Raw genomic sequence first — 16,805 nt, 5'->3', positions numbered from 1 at the left:
CCTTCATCATCTCAAGCAATTTTTGCTTGACTATAGCTACATCCGCATGGGAATGCCTGAGGAACAAATAGTCACAGTGCGAACAGTGTACAAATATTTGCTCACGACGCACGCTCGAAACAGTATTGAAGTTAAGTACCCCGAGGCAGTCTGGCCACGTATATGGAGAAGTGTTCATCATCCACATTTGCCAACGGGAGTGAGAGCATTGTGGTATTACGTGGTCAATAGGAAACTTCCCACGACTTCCCGATTACATTCGATACATTTGGCTGCTACTTCCCTTTGTGCAACCTGTAATGTGCAAGATACTGATGAACACCCATTCGTATGCGGTACGGCGCATGACATCTGGAAAGCGGTTAGAAACCTCTTGGCCTTTCTACAACGCACGTCCCCTCAAGCCATCACCCTTAAGAGTCTACTTCTACCGGACGATGACCTCTACCCTACCACGAAACGAAATGCCGTAACCTGGCTGAAAGGACAAGCCATATATTATATTATTGCAAACTCAGAACGTAGTATTGGAGACTTTTCGACATATTTACAGACACAGCACGATGGACTTCGCAAACTTCCACATTATAAACAGGTATACGCAAATTTTCTCATCAAAGCGATCATGGATCCCCCACAGACTTGGCGGGTGTAAAGCTAAGATTAGACAAGACAGGAAAGTAAAGAGAAGAGACCACACGATGAAACAGGACGAACTCGCAACGGAGTAAACACATTGCAACCCGAGAAACCGACCTTACAGTTTCCCGACGTACGAGGGCCACTACGGTACGGTTGCCAAGGGTAATTCGAGAACAATCACGAACCAACACAATGCCGATGAAGGCGGCACATACAGAGGATTTCTTCCCGGAGATGGCATTCAAGAGTCGAAGCCACTCATCTCTTTTGTTCTCATTTACTTTATGTTATAACATTTACAAATAAAAAAAAAAAAAAAAAAAAAAAAAAAAAAAAAAAAAACTTACAGCGTAGAAGCTAGCCGACGAAGGCACAAAAGGTGAGCGATTGGATGGGCTATGTGGGGAGAAGGGAGGCCAAAAAAAAAAAAAAAAAAAAAAAAAAAAAAAAAAAAAAAAAAAAAAAGGGGCAGAGCACTGGTCTTGTAAACCAGGGGTCGTGAGTTCGATTCTCACAGGGGGCAGCACAATTTTAAATGGGCCAATGTAATGCTTTGAACCGAAAATTTCAAAATAGCGTGTCTTTTCGGGCCTGAGCCAAGATCACAGATGACGATAGACGAAAGACGGCAGCACCCGTCAGTCATCGCTGTGGACCTCAGTGGTAGCGAATTGTTGTGGCAGAGTAAATCTTTGTACGCATTTTCAGGACTCTGAAATGTATTTTTCTCGAGGGCTGTAGCGATCGCAAAGAGGTGTAAGCTGTAGCAGCCTCCTTAGCTCAGGGGCAGAGCACTGGTCTTGTAAACCAGGGGTCGTGAGTTCGATTCTCACAGGGGGCAGCACAATTTTAAATGGGCCAATGTAATGCTTTGAACCGAAAATTTCAAAATAGCGTGTCTTTTCGGGCCTGAGCCAAGATCACAGATGACGATAGACGAAAGACGGCAGCACCCGTCAGTCATCGCTGTGGACCTCAGTGGTAGCGAATTGTTGTGGCAGAGTAAATCTTTGTACGCATTTTCAGGACTCTGAAATGTATTTTTCTCGAGGGCTGTAGCGATCGCAAAGAGGTGTAAGCTGTAGCAGCCTCCTTAGCTCAGAGGCAGAGCACTGGTCTTGTAAACCAGGGGTCGTGAGTTCGATTCTCACAGGGGGCAGCACAATTTTAAATGGGCCAATGTAATGCTTTGAACCGAAAATTTCAAAATAGCGTGTCTTTTCGGGCCTGAGCCAAGATCACAGATGACGATAGACGAAAGACGGCAGCACCCGTCAGTCATCGCTGTGGACCTCAGTGGTAGCGAATTGTTGTGGCAGAGTAAATCTTTGTACGCATTTTCAGGACTCTGAAATGTATTTTTCTCGAGGGCTGTAGCGATCGCAAAGAGGTGTAAGCTGTAGCAGCCTCCTTAGCTCAGGGGCAGAGCACTGGTCTTGTAAACCAGGGGTCGTGAGTTCGATTCTCACAGGGGGCAGCACAATTTTAAATGGGCCAATGTAATGCTTTGAACCGAAAATTTCAAAATAGCGTGTCTTTTCGGGCCTGAGCCAAGATCACAGATGACGATAGACGAAAGACGGCAGCACCCGTCAGTCATCGCTGTGGACCTCAGTGGTAGCGAATTGTTGTGGCAGAGTAAATCTTTGTACGCATTTTCAGGACTCTGAAATGTATTTTTCTCGAGGGCTGTAGCGATCGCAAAGAGGTGTAAGCTGTAGCAGCCTCCTTAGCTCAGGGGCAGTTCATTTCCGGTATAACAGTCCAATGTCTGATGGGGTTTCAGAGCAAGTGAAAAAGTTTGTTTTCAAATCAGTTAACAATAGAGCGAGTGAAAACGAGATAGAGACGCTAGAAATACTGATACCAGAGCAACTTCAAGCAGGTTACAGTTTTTACACGTGGCCATCAGCACCAGTACTTGCATGGTTCTTGTGGGAACATCGACGTGAACTGCCGGGAAAACATATACTGGAACTTGGTTCGGGCACCGCGCTTCCAGGGATTGTCGCTGCAAAGTGTGGTGCTGCTGTAACATTAACGGATAATGCTTGTCTGCCGAAGAGCTTGCAACACGTGAAACGGTGTTGTGAAATAAATGGACTCCAACCAAACCAGGCAAGAGTCATTGGCCTGACTTGGGGACTTTTCCTATCAAGTATATTTAGCCTTGGTCAGGTAGATCTCATTTTGGGATCAGATTGTTTCTATGAACCAGGTGTGTTTGAAGACATTATCGTAAGCGTTGCGTTCTTATTGGAAAGGAATCCACACGCAAAATTTTTATGCACTTATCAGGAACGCAGTGCCGACTGGTGCATAGAACATTTATTGCACAAGTGGAGACTGCAGTGCGAACATATCCCCTTAAACAACTTGGGCACAGAATCAGGAATAGACACTAGTGAATTAATGCAAGATCACACTATCCATCTCTTAGAAATAACAAGAGCTTGATTTATATAATAGGCAGTTAATAATGGCAGCACGAGCTGCATATAAAATATTTGTTGGAAACCTTCCTTGGACTATTGGACATCGTGAACTGAGGATGTATTTTTCCGAGTTTGGTCCTGTTGCCTCAGCAGTCGTTGTTTTTGACAAAAACACTGGCTTATCAAGAGGCTATGGTTTTGTTGTGCTTGGTAATAAATCAGGTTTTAACAAGGTCACCAATAAACAGACTCATGTTTTAGAAGGAAATCAAATAACAGTTCAAGTTGCATCACACTGACAATAATATTTGGTGATTATAGTCATTTGTAGTCAGTTACCAGTTTTTGTAGTATTTGTAACAGTATGGATGATACTGATGAGCTTGTAGAAAAATTTGCAAAAGCAGCAAAGTATGCTAAAGAGATTTGTGGGGATTTTGACAGTAATGAACTTCTGGAACTGTATGGTTACTATAAACAAGCTACAGAAGGACCTTGCCAAACATCAAAGCCCAGTTGGTATGACTTAACAGCTAAACAGAAATGGGAATCATGGAGACGCCTAAAGGATATGGATCGTGAGACTGCTATGATAAAATATGTTAAAATAATATCTGAAGTGGATCCTGTTTGGGAGGAACGATTTACTGAAAGACCTGCTGGCAGTGGTGCAGGATGGGTGGCAGTAAGCTGCATGACAAATACTGATGAGTACTTACCAGACACAGAGAAAACAGTATTTGACTGGGTGAAAGAAGGTAATGTTCAGAAGGTCATTGATGCCTCTAGGAGCTTCAGTTCACTTGAAATGATTAATAAACAAGATGAAAGTGGGATGGCATTACTTCATTGGGCTGCTGACAGAGGAAATATGGAAATGGTAGACTGTCTAGTTGAGAAACTGAAAGCTGATGTGAATTTAAAAGATGCTGATGGCCAAACTGCTTTGCATTATGCTGCAGCCTGTGGACATGTTAATGTTACTAAATTTTTAGTTCAACATGGTGGAGATCCCAATATTGCTGATCTTGATGGGACACTCCCAAAAGAGATCGCTGCTGACAGTGAAATATTGAAGGCTCTGACAATAGCAAACTGATATTGTTTCATGTAGGCCTATGAACATTTGACATCATGATTATTCTTGCATTGATAATGAAGTTAATTGATCTTTTCCCTTCATTTGCATAGCTGATAAAGCCTTGAAGTATAATATGTTGTAAATAAGTGCGCCATCATTTAAAACAAGACTGTAAATTTGAAATAAGTCATTAAATTCTTTTTGAGCTTCAAAAAAAAAAAAAAAAAAAAAAAAGGGGCAGAGCACTGGTCTTGTAAACCAGGGGTCGTGAGTTCGATTCTCACAGGGGGCAGCACAATTTTAAATGGGCCAATGTAATGCTTTGAACCGAAAATTTCAAAATAGCGTGTCTTTTCGGGCCTGAGCCAAGATCACAGATGACGATAGACGAAAGACGGCAGCACCCGTCAGTCATCGCTGTGGACCTCAGTGGTAGCGAATTGTTGTGGCAGAGTAAATCTTTGTACGCATTTTCAGGACTCTGAAATGTATTTTTCTCGAGGGCTGTAGCGATCGCAAAGAGACGTAAGCTGTAGCAGCCTCCTTAGCTCAGGGGCAGTTCCGCTTGAGACGCGACAGCGATCGGACGTGCTGTGTATTCGATCCGCCGTTTCCCTCGGGTTGTGACTATTTACTTTCTGTGTGTGACGTTTCTTTGTCTTCTTTTCTTCGTTGTTTCGTCGCCTTAGTGTTTGTGTTGTGTCTTGTGTTGTATAGCGGCTTTTGCCGCATTAATTAAGTGTTATGGCTTCCCGGTTGTTTCCGCGGAAGTGTACTCTCAGTTTTCAGTTTAACAAGGCCACCAGGAATGTTCAACCAACTTCGTTGGAAATTCACGAATGGATTGTGGATACGATTGGCATTACATCGGACCAGGTACATACGGCGTATTTTGACACAGAACTTTACTGCTTTTTTGTGAAATTGTTGAACCCGGTTTTGCTAGATAAGATTTTACTTAAACATGGTGAGCAAGTGTCGTTCCGTCATAGAGATGGTTCTGTTAGCAGTGTTGCTGTTTCAAATGCGGAAATTACGTATACCACAGTTCGGGTTTATAATTTACCCCCTGAAGTTGAAAACAGTTATCTCAAGGAAGCTTTGCTTGGTTATGGTACCGTTCGGTCAATTCGAAATGAACGTTGGTCTGCACAACATAAGCTGCAATGTTATAATGGTATCAGATCGGTTGAAATGCATATTAAGTCGAATATACCGTCCCATCTGGTTGTATGTGGTTATCGTGTTCATCTTACTTATGAGGGGCAAGTTGGTACGTGTTTTCTATGTAATGAAAATGGTCATGTTCGTGCTAATTGCCCTAAGCGGGTGTTTGTGCTTAAAAATGGGCTAGCACAACGCCGCAAATTAACGGTTGCCGATCTTGTGCCAGCAGCTTCCTCCACTGTCTCGTGTCAGCCTCCTGCAGTAGATTCTTCACAACAACTGACACCTTCCTCTGATGCAGGTTTTCCCCCGTTACCCACTCGCCCAGATGTATCGGCTGCTTCTACACCGATCCCGTCTGTTTCCAATAACAAACGCCGTCGTGCTAGTGATACCGGTAGCACTGATGACGAAGCTGCTGTTTCGCAGCCGGTTTGCGAATCTGACGAGAGAATTCCGGAAGCTCCCATGATTGTTTTGGATTCTGTTCCCACTGTGTCTCCTGCTTTGCCTGATGACGTCAAACCTGCTGCCACGCTGTCGGCGCAAGAGCCCCAACGTTCGGTCGAGGTGGTGTTGACATCCCTCCCGACACAGGCATCACAACATGTTGACGACACTTCGGTGCAGACAGCTGTTTGTCGGAAAATCGCTTCTAGATCTGCGCGCTCCGCTTCAGCGGATTCCAAACCGATCTCTCCACCTCCTACACTTCCAATACCTACACCTTCTGCTGCCGGTGCCGATGTTCCTGATACAGTTTTCCCCTTGCTTGCTCCTTCTTCTGATTCCTCTCGCCCTGATAATCCTTCGGATGCCTTGGTTGACGTGCCTGATCTCGAACCCCCCACTCCACCTGCTCTTGAATCTGGTGTGCATCAGATACGCCGTCGGGTGAAAGTGCCCCCCAATCTTCACGCGGTGCGGAAAAAACACAAGCATGCAAAGGATGACTCTGATTCCGTTGATTCCGGGCAATCACCCTCTGCCATGTCTGATGTTGATGATCTGGATGTAGTTGCTTCTAATGTGGTGTAATTAGGGTTCATTTTCCCTTTTTTGGTTGATGTTGCAGGCGTACACGTTTATTACCTTAAATATAAATAGCATTCAATCTGCTCTGAAGTTAGCGTCTCTGCAGCAGTTCATTTATGACTCTGCAGCTGATGTTGTTTTCCTGCAGGAAGTCTCCGTTGCACACCTGTTTGTTCCTGGCTTTCGCACTATTATAAATTTTGCGCCTGAGTTTTCCACAGGTACTGCCTTACTAATTCGTGACGGTATCCCCGTTACCGAAATTGAGCTCTTAGACTCGGGAAGGGGTATTGGTTGTCGGTTATTTGACACCACCTTGGTTAATATTTACGCCCCCTCTGGTTCCAGCAAACGGCAGGAAAGGTCTCGTTTTTATAAAGAGGATCTGATTTATCTTTTACGCAAAAATCCTGCGACTTTGATATTGGGGGGTGATTTTAATTGTGTATTACAAGCTAAGGACCAATCCCCTCATTTTAATTATTGTTTCGAGCTACATTCTCTTGTACGTCAACTACGACTACGCGATGCGTGGGAGGTTAAACACCCCACTTTAGTTAAATTTACATTTTTTACTGCCACGTCAAGTAGTCGACTGGACCGATTGTATATTTCTGATCCCCTTAGTGTTTCTGTTTTAAATGTAGATGTTATTCCAGCCAGTTTTACGGATCATTGTGCCCTTGCGGTTATCATTAATTTGGAGCGTCAGCCTCTTAAACTTTATCGGCCACTGTGGAAATTAAATGTCTCCTTGCTCGATGACCCTGACATCGAACCTCTAATACAGACGGCGTGGGACATATGTTTACGTTCTCTGCGATACTATCCGTCTAAGCTTCACTGGTGGATCCACTGTGCGAAGCCAAAACTACGTCGCACTTTAATGTCCTACAGTTATCACAGAGCGCGAGATCTGAAACTGACTTTTGAGTATTATTATTCGGTGCTTCGCGAACTTTATGATACTTCTCGAATGACATGTGCCCACCTTTCTGAGGTTCGGAAAATTAAAGCCAAGCTCCTTAGTATTAAACGGCTTCAGATGGAAGGATTGAAGATTAAATCTAAACCGCCGTCCACCTTAGCACATGAAATGACTTCCATGTACCATCTGTTTCGTCACCACAAGAACCGTCGACGTGTATTGATTGACGGCCTTATGGCAGCTGATGGTCGCCGGCTTACCTTCCAGAATCAAATAACCCATGAACTTACCTGCTACTATGAGACCTTATATGCTGTGGCTGATTCTGATCCGCTTGATGTTGACGAGATTTTAACTGCTATCCCATCAGTTTTAACAGAGGACCATAATATGGAATTTTTAGCTCCTTTTACTGCAGACGAAATTTCAGCTTTCATTGCTTGTTCACCATCTCACAAATCTCCTGGTCCGGATGGCCTTCCTAAGGAGTTTTTTGTTCGCTTTTGGACTATTATAGGGCCTGTTTTTACGGATATAGTAAATGAAATTTTGAATGGTGGCACAATTCCAGCCGATTTCAAGAGAGGTACGGTTGTCCTGATACCGAAATCTGCTGGTTTGAAGACAGCTAGTGACTTTCGTCCTTTAACCCTTTTAAATTTTGATTATAAGACGGCTGCTAGAGCTGTTAATGCACGTCTATCCCTCTTGCTTACACCTGTGATAACTCCTTGTCAAAGCTGCTTTCCAGGGCGCTCCATCTTGACGCCTCTGGCGGGGTATCGTGATATTGTGTCGATTGTCGCTGTCACCAATATTTCCTGTGCGCTTTTATTTGTTGATTTTAGTAAGGCTTTTGATCGTGTGTCCCATTCGTTTTTAGAGCTTCTGCTGCGCCGACTCGGTTTTAATGAAAAGGCGCTGCTGGTTCTTAAGAATATGACGACTGGCATTTCTGCTAAGATTGACATTAATGGACAGCTGACGAAGGTCATTGATATTAAACGTGGCGTCCCGCAAGGTAGCCCTTTATCCATGACCCTTTATGCTCTCTCCCTTCAACCACTCCTCACACGTCTCAACTCGACACTTCGTGGTCTTACGATCTCTGGGGTTACCCTGACAGCAACAGCTTATGCTGATGATTTGGTTGTTTTGCTTCGTTCCACCGCAGAAGTGCCGCCGTTGAAAATGGAACTAGATAAATTTTCTGCGGCCTCAGGTTCTCGTATCAACCCCCGTAAAAGCAAACTCCTGAATTTGCGGGGCTTTGAACATGTGGTTGTTCCGTGGGTTACGGCTGTTGAACATCATACACATTTAGGTATCTATCTTGAACGGTGTCCTCTTCGTATGGCTGCGAAAAATTGGCAAGTGGCCATTTCCAAGCTTCAAGGTGTTTTATTCGAACACTCATGGCGTTCGATACCGATACTGCACAAAAAGCATGTATTAGACACTTATGTTTTATGTAAAGTATATTATGTTGCTCAGTTGTTTCCGCTTCCCAGAATGCAGGGTGCAAAAATGGTCCAGCTTATTAACAGATATATTTGGCGGGGGCACATTTTTAAATTACGTTGTGATGTTCTTACGAAGCCGCGACTTGAGGGCGGCTTGTCGTTCACCGATGTCCGTGTCAAGGCTGCTGCCCTTTATGTTAAGCGCACCCTCCATCTTTTATTTTCTGAGTCCCCGACTGTTACTTCGCGATTATTCCATGTCGTTCGTCCTGCGAGCTTGTCACCGCCTATTAACGTAGGGCCTCTAAATGCGAAGCTACGGCATGTTCGGGACTTCTACATTGAGATTAGTTATCTGGATCTCCACTTACAACGTAGTCCTGTTTTTACTACGCGAACACTGCTTGACAAATGGCACAGGTCTTCTTCTTCCATCCCGATTGTTTTACAATATCCCCGTTTTCATTGGCGTAACATATGGACGAATATCAGCTTACCCGTTCATTCCGCAACTGTTGCCTCCCTATGGTATAAGGTAGTTAATCAGCTGATTCCTACGAACGAACGACTTCATCGTATAGGTTTAAGTGTCACTCCGCTTTGTCAAACGTGTGGTTGTATTGATACACTCCCACATCGATTTACCTGCGCTGACCGTCTTCGCATGTGGTACTGGCTGCGCCGACAATTGGCGTTACTCACCAGAAGCTCGGAATCAGCTTTTACAACTGATATTCTCTGCTGGCCGGACACGGTTTTTTATCCCCGGACAAAGAACAACACCATTATGTGGCTTCTTGGCCGTTACATTTTTGCAGTGGTTGATGGTGATGGTATTTCCGATTTTATTTCGTTTACTGGTTACATGCTTCATGAGTACTGGACGCAACAATCTTTCTCACATCTTAAGAGGGACTTTGCGAACATGCTCAGTATTGTTTTCGAAAAGCAGGGGATTGGTTAAGTTTCCACTTCTATTGCTCGCTCCTGCGCCAGTTGCATTAATGGCACCGGTATAGGGGGATACTGATCTCACTTCATGATAGGGGAGACATTCACGCTAGCTCTTAGTTATTTTGCCTTCCTGCCAAGATTTTACCTGTTTAGATAGACAACGCATAAATAAGCCCCGTGTCCACATATCAGTATCAAAAAAAAAAAAAAAAAAAAAAAAAAAAAAAAAGGGGCAGAGCACTGGTCTTGTAAACCAGGGGTCGTGAGTTCGATTCTCACAGGGGGCAGCACAATTTTAAATGGGCCAATGTAATGCTTTGAACCGAAAATTTCAAAATAGCGTGTCTTTTCGGGCCTGAGCCAAGATCACAGATGACGATAGACGAAAGACGGCAGCACCCGTCAGTCATCGCTGTGGACCTCAGTGGTAGCGAATTGTTGTGGCAGAGTAAATCTTTGTACGCATTTTCAGGACTCTGAAATGTATTTTTCTCGAGGGCTGTAGCGATCGCAAAGAGGTGTAAGCTGTAGCAGCCTCCTTAGCTCAGGGGCAGAGCACTGGTCTTGTAAACCAGGGGTCGTGAGTTCGATTCTCACAGGGGGCAGCACAATTTTAAATGGGCCAATGTAATGCTTTGAACCGAAAATTTCAAAATAGCGTGTCTTTTCGGGCCTGAGCCAAGATCACAGATGACGATAGACGAAAGACGGCAGCACCCGTCAGTCATCGCTGTGGACCTCAGTGGTAGCGAATTGTTGTGGCAGAGTAAATCTTTGTACGCATTTTCAGGACTCTGAAATGTATTTTTCTCGAGGGCTGTAGCGATCGCAAAGAGACGTAAGCTGTAGCAGCCTCCTTAGCTCAGGGGCAGAGCACTGGTCTTGTAAACCAGGGGTCGTGAGTTCGATTCTCACAGGGGGCAGCACAATTTTAAATGGGCCAATGTAATGCTTTGAACCGAAAATTTCAAAATAGCGTGTCTTTTCGGGCCTGAGCCAAGATCACAGATGACGATAGACGAAAGACGGCAGCACCCGTCAGTCATCGCTGTGGACCTCAGTGGTAGCGAATTGTTGTGGCAGAGTAAATCTTTGTACGCATTTTCAGGACTCTGAAATGTATTTTTCTCGAGGGCTGTAGCGATCGCAAAGAGGTGTAAGCTGTAGCAGCCTCCTTAGCTCAGGGGCAGAGCACTGGTCTTGTAAACCAGGGGTCGTGAGTTCGATTCTCACAGGGGGCAGCACAATTTTAAATGGGCCAATGTAATGCTTTGAACCGAAAATTTCAAAATAGCGTGTCTTTTCGGGCCTGAGCCAAGATCACAGATGACGATAGACGAAAGACGGCAGCACCCGTCAGTCATCGCTGTGGACCTCAGTGGTAGCGAATTGTTGTGGCAGAGTAAATCTTTGTACGCATTTTCAGGACTCTGAAATGTGTTTTTCTCGAGGGCTGTAGCGATCGCAAAGCGATGTAAGCTGTAGCAGCCTCCTTAGCTCAGGGGCACAGTCCCGCTTTAGACGCCGTGCAGTGTGGACGTGCCTAGTCTTCCGCTCCGCCGTAGCGTTACGTATAGTGGACTATCGTTTTTGTTTACGTGTTGTGTTGCAACTTCTGTGAGTGTTTCTCCGTCGTTGTTTCGTACCTTGTGTTACTTTCTGTCCTTATTTCAGTGTTTTTTGTGTAGCGGTTTCGACCGCATATTTTGAAAATGTCGTCCCAGGTTATTCCTCGTCAGGCTACAGTTAGTTTTGCTTTTGACAAGTCCACCCGCCATGTGCAACCTAGTTCTCTTGAGATTCATGATTGGTTGGTAGATACCTTTGGTGTTCATTCGGATCAGGTGCACACTGCTTATTTTGATACCGAACTGTATGTTTTCTTTGTTAAGTTTATGGACCCACTTCAGGTTGATAAAATTCTTTCTAAATATGGTCATCAAGTTCTCTTTCGGCATCGGGATGATTCTGTAAGTACCGTGCTGCTTTCCAATGCTTCCATCACGTATACCAATGTTCGTGTTTACAACCTTCCGCCGGAGGTGGATAATGTCTATCTTAAGGAGGGTCTACAGAAGTATGGTGATGTAAAGAGCATTCGCCTTGAACGCTGGTCAAGCCAACATCGCCTGCAATGTTACAGTGGTATTCGTTCAGTCGAAATGCACGTTAAGCAGAATATTCCATCCCACCTGCAGATCGGTGGATATCGTGTCCATGTAACATATAGTGGTCAGGTTGGCACCTGTTTTTTGTGCAATGAAAGTGGTCACGTGCGTACCGACTGTCCGCGGAGAGTTTTTGTTTTAAAAAATTCTCTCGAACAGCGTCGCAAGTTAACGGTCGCTGACCTCGTTGCAGGTGGTTCTGCTCTTGGTGTAGCACAGTCCAGTGGTAGTAGCGCCCCGCCACAGGTTTTGCGCACCCCTGATACAGAATTTCCTCCTTTGCGTGCTAAATCTGATGTTGTTCCGTCTGTCCCTCAGGTGGGTGTGCCACTTTTGAATAATAAGAGGCGTCGCCCACACGATGGAAATAGTACGGATGAGGATCTCCCTGAGATGCCCCAGTCCGAGCGACCGGCATCCTCCGAGCCACTGTGTACTGTAGCTGCTCCCTGCCCTCCTGAGGTAGCGGTTCCGGTGGCGGCTGCTGGCGCCCCTCCGGCCTCCGACGCAGCTTCTCTCGAGTCGGGTCGTCGGTCGGGCCTGTTGGCGCCGTCTTCCGAACCGACTTCGATGTCACAACAAGTGGAGCCGCGACAACTTCCTGCTTCGCTGCCCCATACCTCTGCCAGCGGAGCTGCTCCGCTTCTTTCCAACTCTGCGGCCTCGGACCTTCCTGCTCACGTTTCGCCTCCGTGCAGTCCATGTTTGCCGGAAGCTAGTGCAGGTGTTGACCATTCCGTTTTGTCGGATGTTTCCCCCGCGACCCCGGATCCCGTATGTGGACCGGCGCGGGTGGTGTCGGATACAGAACTTGACCCTCCTACGTCACCGGCGGCTGAAGTTTCCTTGCCCGTCAGCCGACGCAAGTTACGCGTCCAGCCGAACGTTAATGCTGTTCGTAAAAAACCGAAACGTAAGGGATCCGCGGAACGGGGTAGCAGTCCCCCTCCCTCGGATGCCTCCGTCACCCCTGCTATGGACTGTGACGCTGGTGCGTCGGTGTAGGTGATTTGTTTTCTCGCTTTTCTCTCTATGGTTCAAGCATACACCTTTCTTACCTTAAATGTTAACCGTATTGAGTCCGACGTTCGCATTGCCTCTTTGCGGCAGTTTATTTACGACGCCTGTGCGGACGTAGTGTTTTTGCAGGAAGTGTTGTTTTCTGATCTCTCTCTACCTGGATTTCAAACTGTTTTTAATGTCGCGCCGGAATATTCAACAGGAACTGCTCTTTTCTTTCGAGAGGGCATTCCTATTACTGACATTGAATTCCTTGACTCTGGCCGTGGGATTGGTTGTCGTCTTTTTGATCTCCGCCTCGTTGTTTTGTATGCCCCCTCTGGTTCGGGTCACACTGTGGCTCGATCGCGCTTTTATAAAGAAGAGCTTATTTATCTTTTGCGCCAGAGTCCTCGGAGTCTCCTGCTCGGAGGCGATTTTAATTGTGTTTTACGCCCTGCAGACCAGTCCCCCAATTTTAATTATTGCCGTGATTTACATGACTTAGTTCGTACGATGCATCTGCGTGATGTTTGGGAACACAAATATCCAACCCTGGTGAAATATACGTTTTTTACCGCGTCCTCATGCAGTAGACTCGACAGATTCTATTTATCTGATTTTTTATGTGATAAAATTCTTTCTGTCGATGTTATTCCTACTAGTTTTTCTGACCATTGTGCTTTTACTGCAACTGTAAATCTTAGTCGCCAACCTGCAAAACTTTATCGTTCCCAGTGGATGTTAAATGTTTCCCACCTTGCCGACAGTGCTATGGATGATGTTATAAGTGGCGTGTGGGAGCGATGTCTTCGCTCTGTCCCGCGATACCCTTCCTTGCTGGTTTGGTGGACTGCGTTTGCCAAGCCCAAGATTCGTCAGACTTTGATTTTCTACTGTGCTGCTAGGACGCGTGATTTTAAGAACACGTATGAATATTACTACTCTGTCCTGCGTGAACTATATGACGCGGCGGGTACCTCTCCACTGCGGATCCATGATGTTCGTCGTATTAAAGCCAAGCTCTTGAGCCTTAAACGACGACAGATGGATGGTCTGCGAGTTAAGTCGAAACCTCACTCTCTTGTTGAAGGTGAACTGACATCCTTGTACCACCTGCTACGGCATCAGACTCGTCGTCGTCGCTCCTTCATCTCTTCTCTTACGGTGGATGATGGGCGACAGCTTAGTGCACAGGAGGAAATGGTTCGTGCTCTTCATCAGTATTACACTAGTCTCTATTCTGCCGATGATTCTGGTGAGTCTCTTTCGGATGATGTCTTTGGGGATCTAACTGCGACGATCGCGCCTGACGCGAACGGCGAATTTCTCCGGGAGTTCCAGGTCGATGATGTTTTCGATTTTATTGCTCGCTCTCCGTCCAGTAAATCGCCGGGTCCAGACGGCCTGCCTAAAGAATTTTATCTCCGTTTTTGGCCTCTTTTGGGTGGCATTTTTACGCAGATTTTAAATGAGATTGTCAGAGGGATGGATGTGCCTGCCGATTTTAAAGTAGGGAAAATTGTTTTAATTCCGAAGTCCTCTGGTCGTTTATCTGCTGCCAATCTTCGTCCGCTCACATTGCTGAATTTTGACTATAAGACAGCTGCTAGAGCGCTCAATAGCCGGCTGTCTTCTCTGCTTCGGGGTGTGATTGGTGCACATCAATGTTGTTTTCATGATCGATCTATTCTGACACCAGTAGCCGAATATCGGGATGTTGTCTCGGTTGCGGCGGTTACAAACGTACATTGTGCCTTTGCCTTCCTTGATTTTTATAAGGCTTTTGATCACGTCAGTCATGTGTTTTTAGATCGTGTTTTAGGTACAATAGGTTTTAACGCTTCATCACGTGGTGTTCTTGGCAATTTGTACAGGGAAATAACAGCTCGGGTCTCAGTCAATGGGCAGCTGACGCCGCCCATTGCTATCCGCCGCGGAGTGCCTCAGGGTAGTCCGCTCTCTATGTCTTTATTCGTTTTGTCCCTGGAACCGCTGCTTCGGACCATTGCTCTCAAGCTTCAGGGTATGTCCCTCTCTGGTGGGAAGCTCTCGGTTAAGGCATATGCGGATGATGTCGTTGTTCTCCTCCGTCAACGAGATGATATCCCGTTGTTGAAAGGGGCAGTTGATGCATACTGTCGTGTCTCTGGAGCGCGTCTCAATCAGGGTAAATGTAAGTTCCTTGATATTCGAGGATTTCGCGATGCTGACGTCCCTTGGGCCACTTTTGTCGATCGCCATACGTCCTTGGGGATTATCATTGATCGGTGTCCTCTAAAAATGGCGGCTCTCAATTGGAAATCTGTCACCGAGAAGATACAGGGGGCTCTGATGGTCCATGAGCAGCGCTCTGCTACCATTTTGCAAAAAGTCAGAATTTTAGACACCTACGTCCTATGTAAAGCTTATTATGTTGCTCAGCTGTTCCCACTTCCCATGATGGTGGCGAAAAGGTTGCGCCAATTGTCTAGCAGGTTTATATGGCAGGGCCACCTATTCAAGTTACGTTACGAGGTAATGACGAAACCGCGTCTCTCCGGAGGCTTGGGCCTCTCTGACATTACTCGCAAGGCGTCTGCTTTGTACGTCCGCCGAACGACTCTAATTGTTACGCAAGAAGTGATTTCAATTACATCCAGGCTTTTTACTGTTGTGCGTCCGGCGAGCCTTGCTCCACCTGTCGATGTCGGACGCCTAAATTTTAAGTTGAAACACATTCGGGAATTTTACATTGCGGTGAGTTACCTCGGTGACGTCTTCTTGCGGCGACCGGTGCCAACGACCAAGGGCTTGATTGCCCGCTGGGAGGGGCTGGCCGGTCCCAATCCAATAGAACTGGCGTCTCCATCTGTGTCCTGGAGGAACGTCTGGAAGAACGTTAGTCTGCCGATCCACTCTATGGCCGTGGCGTCCACGTGGTATAGGGTAATAAATAATTTGGTTCCCACCAATGTACGACTGCACCGTATTGGTCTTTCTGACACGGACACCTGTACTCGGTGTGGTCTCCTGGATACCCTTGAACATCGATTCACCTGCTGTGGGCACCTTGCTAATTGGCGTTGGCTCAGGAAACAACTTGCTTTTGTCACTAGGTCTGCTGAAGCCGCTTATACTATTGACATCATCGTCCGGCCCGATTCTTCCTTTTTTCCGCGGACGAAGCTCCATACCGTCATGTGGTTGATTGGCCATTTCGTACATTTTGTCAACAGTTGTCATGAAGAGGATGGACACCTAGCGTTTCGGCAGTACATGCTTACTGCTTACTGGCAGCGCTTGCGATTGCCAGGCCTCCGAGATGATTTTGCCAATATGCTTAGCCTGACATTTGAAAGAGAGGGTGTTGGCTAAGGTCACCTGTGTGAGCCATTTTCTTTTATACTGTTTCTGAATTTGCCGCCTTTATGTATGTTTCTTCTCTACACCAGGACTGAAGTTTTCGTGTTTTAACCTTTATTTCAGTAAGCAGTCTACATTATATAGTCATGTTTTAGGATTTTAATTTCAGTACTGTACTTCTTTTGAAGTGGCTGTGTGGTGGAAAAAAAAAAAAAAAAAAAAAAAAAAAAAAAAAAAAAGCGGCAGAGCACTGGTCTTGTAAACCAGGGGTCGTGAGTTCGATTCTCACAGGGGGCAGCACAATTTTAAATGGGCCAATGTAATGCTTTGAACCGAAAATTTCAAAATAGCGTGTCTTTTCGGGCCTGAGCCAAGATCACAGATGACGATAGACGAAAGACGGCAGCACCCGTCAGTCATCGCTGTGGACCTCAGTGGTAGCGAATTGTTGTGGCAGAGTAAATCTTTGTACGCATTTTCAGGACTCTGAAATGTATTTTTCTCGAGGGCTGTAGCGATCGCAAAGAGGTGTAAGCTGTAGCAGCCTCCTTAGCTCAGGGGCAGTTCCGCTTTAGACGCCGTGCAGTG

At 45.9% G+C, this 16,805-nt stretch overlaps 2 protein-coding genes and 6 non-coding genes across 8 annotated transcripts; all 8 read left to right on the top strand.

Annotated features, from left to right (window-relative positions):
* The first annotated feature begins 1,411 nt into the window (after positions 1–1,411).
* Trnat-ugu lies at positions 1,412–1,483 on the top strand. The gene has a single exon. It is a non-coding gene; the product is annotated as a tRNA-Thr (tRNA).
* Positions 1,484–1,729: 246 nt separating this feature from the next.
* Positions 1,730–1,801, top strand: Trnat-ugu. The gene has a single exon. It is a non-coding gene; the product is annotated as a tRNA-Thr (tRNA).
* Positions 1,802–2,047: 246 nt separating this feature from the next.
* Positions 2,048–2,119, top strand: Trnat-ugu. Its single transcript has one exon. It is a non-coding gene; the product is annotated as a tRNA-Thr (tRNA).
* A 284-nt stretch (positions 2,120–2,403) lies between these two features.
* On the top strand, positions 2,404–3,104 carry LOC124792470 (probable methyltransferase-like protein 23). The gene has a single exon (XM_047257943.1). The coding sequence runs from the start codon at positions 2,410–2,412 to the stop codon at positions 3,097–3,099; it is 690 nt and encodes a 229-aa protein (XP_047113899.1). The 5' UTR covers positions 2,404–2,409; the 3' UTR covers positions 3,100–3,104.
* Positions 3,105–3,432: 328 nt separating this feature from the next.
* LOC124792454 (acyl-CoA-binding domain-containing protein 6-like) lies at positions 3,433–4,358 on the top strand. Its single transcript, XM_047257942.1, has one exon. The coding sequence runs from the start codon at positions 3,442–3,444 to the stop codon at positions 4,174–4,176; it is 735 nt and encodes a 244-aa protein (XP_047113898.1). The 5' UTR covers positions 3,433–3,441; the 3' UTR covers positions 4,177–4,358.
* Positions 4,359–10,238: 5,880 nt separating this feature from the next.
* Positions 10,239–10,310, top strand: Trnat-ugu. Its single transcript has one exon. It is a non-coding gene; the product is annotated as a tRNA-Thr (tRNA).
* A 246-nt stretch (positions 10,311–10,556) lies between these two features.
* Positions 10,557–10,628, top strand: Trnat-ugu. Its single transcript has one exon. It is a non-coding gene; the product is annotated as a tRNA-Thr (tRNA).
* A 246-nt stretch (positions 10,629–10,874) lies between these two features.
* On the top strand, positions 10,875–10,946 carry Trnat-ugu. Its single transcript has one exon. It is a non-coding gene; the product is annotated as a tRNA-Thr (tRNA).
* The last annotated feature ends 5,859 nt before the right edge of the window (positions 10,947–16,805 follow it).

The sequence above is a fragment of the Schistocerca piceifrons genome, chromosome 1 (assembly GCF_021461385.2).
Source record: "Schistocerca piceifrons isolate TAMUIC-IGC-003096 chromosome 1, iqSchPice1.1, whole genome shotgun sequence".
In the NCBI taxonomy this organism is placed as follows: domain Eukaryota; kingdom Metazoa; phylum Arthropoda; class Insecta; order Orthoptera; family Acrididae; genus Schistocerca; species Schistocerca piceifrons.
This window is presented reverse-complemented; position numbering and strand designations above follow the sequence as displayed.

Bases quoted from the DNA above. Each gene is read 5' to 3' on its own strand.
- LOC124792470 (XM_047257943.1), top strand. From the start codon at position 2,410: ATGTCTGATGGGGTTTCAGAGCAAGTGAAAAAGTTTGTTTTCAAATCA.
- LOC124792454 (XM_047257942.1), top strand. From the start codon at position 3,442: ATGGATGATACTGATGAGCTTGTAGAAAAATTTGCAAAAGCAGCAAAG.